This window comes from Colletotrichum orchidophilum, assembly GCF_001831195.1.
Source record: "Colletotrichum orchidophilum strain IMI 309357 chromosome Unknown Scaffold_304.1, whole genome shotgun sequence".
Taxonomy (NCBI): domain Eukaryota; kingdom Fungi; phylum Ascomycota; class Sordariomycetes; order Glomerellales; family Glomerellaceae; genus Colletotrichum; species Colletotrichum orchidophilum.
The window spans coordinates 1-5,943 of record NW_019173260.1 but is presented as its reverse complement, the minus strand read 5'-3'; the positions used below and the strand labels follow the sequence as shown (position 1 = coordinate 5,943).

The 5,943-nt window shown below is 52.3% G+C and overlaps 2 protein-coding genes across 2 annotated transcripts; both read left to right on the top strand.

The window, feature by feature from the left end:
* Positions 1 to 125: 125 nt before the first annotated feature.
* CORC01_14467 (uncharacterized protein) lies at positions 126 to 494 on the top strand (the record flags this gene model as incomplete). The annotated part of the gene is made up of 1 exon (XM_022626077.1): positions 126 to 494. The coding sequence occupies one exon, from the start codon at positions 126 to 128 to the stop codon at positions 492 to 494; it is 369 nt and encodes a 122-aa protein (XP_022467415.1).
* A 161-nt stretch (positions 495 to 655) lies between these two features.
* On the top strand, positions 656 to 5,535 carry CORC01_14466 (zinc knuckle; the record flags this gene model as incomplete). The annotated part of the gene is made up of 2 exons (XM_022626076.1): positions 656 to 1,714; positions 1,804 to 5,535. 2 exons carry the CDS (start codon positions 656 to 658, stop codon positions 5,533 to 5,535), a joined length of 4,791 nt encoding a protein of 1,596 aa, XP_022467414.1.
* Between the last annotated feature and the right edge of the window lie 408 nt (positions 5,536 to 5,943).

Genomic DNA, 5,943 nt, shown 5'->3' with positions numbered 1-5,943 from the left:
AAAACATCTACAACAGCGAGAACGAAATTTTTGAAATCAGAGCAAATAACAGCGCCACAACACGATCTAACCGGTCAATTGGATAGCCTTTTGCTCGTCGTGAAGCCCATAGCGACGCAGGCATCATGGCAACCCCATGGCCTAACGATCAGGCCTGGCCAACGCCATACCGAGAGCACGCCGCAGAACTAAGCAGATATCTCCAAACAGCACTGAAGTCTATCGAGACCGCAAATGGTCAACCTATCCAGCCTCAAGGAGTCAGAGCCGCGTTCATCGGTGCCCTGGCGCTCATCGTCAAACTACAGAACATCCCCGATATCGGACACGTCCATCAGGCAATCGAAAATTTGCGTATGGAGACAAAGGCAGCCAATGAGAACGCCGTCCGAACCACCAGCAGCATGAGGATCGCAATCCAGCAGAACACAGCCGAAATCAAGGAGAAACCAACACCAACAAGTCCACTAACACAGCTGCCAAGGAAGCACTGAAATCCAGTGAGCTGACTGTCAAGATGGTAAGGGACATCAAGGCGCTGGGACCGATGAATCAGGGGAGTGCCACACAGTCCTATGCTAGTGTGGCCGCCAGAGGAGGACTCATAGCAAGCATTCATAACCCACAGAACCAAAGATTTACCCGAGTCCAAACCATGCGTGAGGTCATCGTAAATATTAGAGATCCTATCACCATTGCCAGCATCAGAGCCATGAACCCCCGCAACCTTAAGGTGCACGTAGACCGCGCCATCGAACATAGCAACAATGAGCACATCCGTAAATTGAAGACTGTGTCCGCGAACCAACTCAAAAGTGGCGACCTGAGCATCAAAACAGCCACTGCCACAGACATGGAGGCCCTACGCCAGTTCGCAGAGGATTGGGAACACCGCATCGGTAACGGAGCCGCAGGACGGATCCCAACCTACGGAATCCTAGTACACGGCATACGAACCGGCTCAATGGACATGGAACGCTCCACGGAACTCCAAGAGGAACTATTACAGGATAACAAAGCCTTCATTCCCACCGCAGAGATCAAGTACATCGGATGGTTAACCAGATCCTCCACTACAAAGTCCGCTTCATCCATCATTGTCGAGTTCGCCAAGGCAGAGGACGCCAACAAGCTCATCGACGAGGGACTTATCTGGCAAGGCGAGGTTTTCCAATGCGAACGATACGACAGACAGTGCCGTCTGAGACAATGCTTCAGATGCCACACATACGGCCACATAGGAACCCAGTGCAAGGCAACGACAACATGCGGCTACTGCGCGCAAGAACATGCAACCCGAGAGTGCCCCTCGAAAAGCGACACGGCCACACCACGGAAATGCGCAGCGTGCCACGGCGAACACGAAGCATGGCACGGCCGGTGCCCGACCAGGATTCGGGAGCTGGCCAAAATCAAAGCAGCATACAAACAACGACCGAGATACCACCCGGAAGCCAACGCGGCTCCAGCCATCATAGGAACCATTCCACCAACCAGGACGACATCAAGACCAGTAATGGAAGCAGGCCAGAGCCAGAATGCACGCCCGGAACGTAGCAGATCACTCGTAAAGAAAAAGATACAGAAACGCCAGCAACCAGCCGAGAACCAGACACAAGACGAGAACGAAGAGAGCACGATCACTGTCGCCTCAGAGAAAGCCCGGCCGAGACGGGCGCTAGTGCCCTCCCGACGAGCGCTTGAAGCCATAGACGTGAACACGCAGATGACAAACTATAGCCACCACATGGAAATTGTCGACGACAGCGAATGATAACACAAAACACACTCACAATACTACAGTACAACGTCAGAAAGTCAAGAGACGTGGTGATGGCTACGCTCCTGCGTGACCCTAGGATCGACAACTACGACATCCTTGCTATCCAGGAGCCATGGGCGAATCCATACAACACTACAACACACCACCCAGCAAAGGACCGTTTCCATCTCTGTTACCCGTCAAATAGAGAAGACGGCCCTGCCAGGGTATGCTTCTTCGTGAACAAGAAGCTAGACCACTCCAAGTGGCAATTCAAGGAGCACAGCAAAGATCTCTGTACCCTTACCCTGGGACTTCGTGCAGCTCAGAACACTGAAATCGCCATACATAACATCTACAACCCGCAAAACCAAGAAAACGGCAGGACACGATCCCTACAACAACTACGGACAGCCCTAGAGGCCAACCAGCACATGGAACAGATAGTAGTAGGAGACTTTAATCTTCATCACGAGTTATGGGGAGGAAGCAACATCCGGACGCCAGACGCAGAAGCGAAAGAACTGATAGAACTCATGGACGACCTTGACCTCATCAATCAACTACCCGTGGGAACGATCACATACATGCAAGGGAACGGCTGCTCGACAATAGACCTCTGCCTCTTCACAGTGGGTCTAGTAAGCAGGCTCATCAAATGTGGAATAGACGACAACGCAAACCACGACTCGGACCACCTCCCCATAGCAACGTCGCTGGACCTGACGGTAGCACAGCTACAACAGGAAGAGACAAGAGACTGGAAGTCTCTAGACGCAACAATCTTCACAAAAGTCGTTAAACGAAAGCTACCCCCACTGAGGAGGCCGAGGACAAAAGCGGCACTGGACAGATATATCAGCGAGATAATCGAAGCCCTCACAACAGCCATCAACGAAGGAGTACCAACAAAGGCCCGTTCCCCCAGGTCGAGGCCAGGCTGGAACAAAGAATGCGCTGAAGTCCTTGCGGAAACCAAACGACTACGCCGACGATACAACATGGAACCTACCGAACAGAGCTGGCAAGAGTATCTTGCATCACGAAACAAGAAAGGCAAAATTGTTAGAAAGGCATTACAGAAGACACACCGCGAGGCAGTGGAAGCAGCAGCAGAATCGCCAGAATCACTTTGGAGGATAGCCAAATGGGCCCGAACTAGACAGAACCAAACGCCAACTGTCACACCAGAAATCACAAACCCCAGCACGGCCCAGGTAGCCACCACGCCAGAAGAGAAAACCGAGATTTTCAGGAAGACTTTCTTCCCAACGCCCCCAGAGGCCTATCTCGAAGACATAGAAAACGCAACATACGGGGAACAGATTGAACTCCCACCAATATCAGAAAACGAAGTAGAGGAAGCAATACAAAAAACGGCACCGCTTAAGGCACCCGGCCCCGACGGAATCACAAACAAAGCGTTACAAGTAGCCAAGCCCTGGATCAGCCCCCACCTAACCCGGGCATTCAACCAGAGCCTCCAGCTCGGATACTGCCCACAACACTTTAGAACGTCCACAACAGTCGTGCTACGGAAGCCCGGCAAAGACAACTACACAACGCCCAAGTCATACAGACCGATAGCACTTCTAAACACCGTCGGGAAGATCATGGACGCAATCATAGCGGAAAGATTAAGCTACATGGCCGAAACGCATAAACTACTACCAGAAAATCATATAGGCGGGAGGAAACAAAGATCAACAGAGAACGCGCTGCACACCATCATCGACAAAATATATGAAGCCTGGGACGAGAGGCAAGGAAAGGTCGCGAGCCTTCTCCTCCTCGACGTATCGGGAGCATTCGACAACGTATCACACCAAAGACTCCTCCACAACCTCAGGAAAAGACGGATCGACGAAGCAATAGTACGATGGACCGCAAGTTTCCTGGGAGACAGGCAAACAAATATCCATGTCGATGGATACCAGTCCAAGCCATACACGCTTACAACTGGCATACCACAAGGCTCTCCCCTATCACCAATACTCTATCTATTCTACAACGCAGACCTCCTGGAAAGATGCAACCAAGGCCAGGAAACACTCACAACAGGATTCATCGACGACGTGGCCATCCTCGCATGGGCAGACACGACAGAAGAAGCCTGCCGCAAACTCCAAGAGGCATTAGAAGCAGCGGAAAGCTGGGCAACAGCCCACGCATCCGTCTTCGCGCCCGAAAAGTTTCAGCTCGTTCATTTTACAAGGGCAAGGTCAAAAATCGACATCGACGCACCACTACAGAGCAAATGGGGCAAGATAAAGCCTAAGCCAACATGCAAATACCTCGGCTTAACCATGGACACTGCCCTCAGGTGGAAACCACATGTCGATGAAATAGAACGCAAAGTCTCGAAGACCATAGCAGCCATCAGCAGCCTAGGGAGCTCCACCTGGGGGGTAAGAACAAAGGAAATGCGGACCATCTACCAAGGGGTAGCGATACCCCAAATGATGTATGCATGCTCAGCGTGGTCCAACGCCAGCTGGGGAGCCAAAGGATACACAGACCGAACCCTAAACAGAATGCGAAGACTACAGGCTAGAGCAGCAAGGGCGATGTGCGGAGCCTTAAGGGCCACGTCCTTCCCAGCACTCGACGTGGAAATGCACCTCCTCCCGATAGAGCAACGAATATGGAAACACAACATCGACACAATCAACAGACTGGGCCCGAGAGGACAAAGTGAAGGCGAGAACGTCAGGAACACAAGACGAAGAGTAAGAAAGAAAAAGAAGACAAGCCCGCGGCAGATAATCGAACAAGAACTACGCATCAAACAAGGCGACAACACGGGACAACGGGAGCCTATCGCCCCCTTCATAATCCCACCGTGGTGGCAGGGACCACGCATGTTCATCGCAGACACCGCAGAAAACGCCAGGAAAGAGCACCAGAGGTGCACCGAATATGAGACCGAAGCCATACAAATCTATACAGATGGGAGCGGCATTAACGGGCATATAGGAGCAGCGGCGGTATGTGCCACCACGTACCAGATCCGCAACTCATATATGGGACCTGACACCATATCAACGGTGTACGCGGGAGAGCTGCAAGGCATCATCCTCGCTCTCGAGATAGCCGAGGAGGACAAGCAGAAGGGAAACAACAGAAGCAAAGTCCTGATCTATACCGACAACCAAGCAGCCATCAGATCATCAGCCAGGCCAAAAGGCAAGTCAGGCTCTTACTTGCTCCGAACGATCGCAGACAAGACACAGAAACTCCAAGAACAAGGACTCAAAACGGAGATCCGATGGGTACCCGCCCACACGGGGATCCAGGGCAACGAAGACGCCGACACGGCAGCCAAAGAAGCCACAGGATGGAGACAGAACGGCGAGACAGGCGCCAAGGCGGACAAGCCGCAGCACCTGTACGCACTCAGATCAACGCTCAAGACATGGACATACAGAGAGGCAAACAAAATGTGGCAAGCCAGGTGGACGGCGGAACCACGAGGCAGAACCTCGTTCCGATACACACCAAAACCAACGAAGAGGGTGCTGCAGCTCCACGAAGGGTTGAGCAAACGACAGAGTGCAATCCTTGTGCAAATGCGCACAGAAAAGATCGGACTTAAGGACTTCCTCTTCAGCCGAAGGGTACCGGACGCCATGGACGCCAACTGCCCATGCCGGGAAGGACGCCAACTGCCCATGCCGGGAAGGACGCCAAACGGTATCGCACATTCTATTGCGATGCCGGAGACTTCGACAATTCCGAGATCAAGAATTCGGATCCATTCCAGGACGATATAACCTCCGGGCGGTATTGAACGAGCGCAAAGCAGCCACGAAAGCCATCAGATTCATGGAACAGACCGAGATCCTTGGGCAATTCAGGATCGAGTCACAACCCAGACAAAGCTGAACCTTGGGGGGAGACTGTAGGTAAACAGAACCATTATAAGAGATCACAAGACCTCGACAGAGCCTAGCACAGAGACCACTTTAGTAAGAACCAGCGTCTACACAAGGGGACAAGCCAAATGTAGATAGAGGTTAGAGAGCAAGGCGGGAAAATGGGGACAGCTGGTCAATGTTTTGCATTGGCGAAGTGGGGCGGATCGGATTAACGTCTGTACGCTTCGGCTGTTTGCCGGACCCCGCTATCCGGGCATAGTTGCTGACGTAAGAGCGACTTCATAACCGCGTAGGAATAAATCA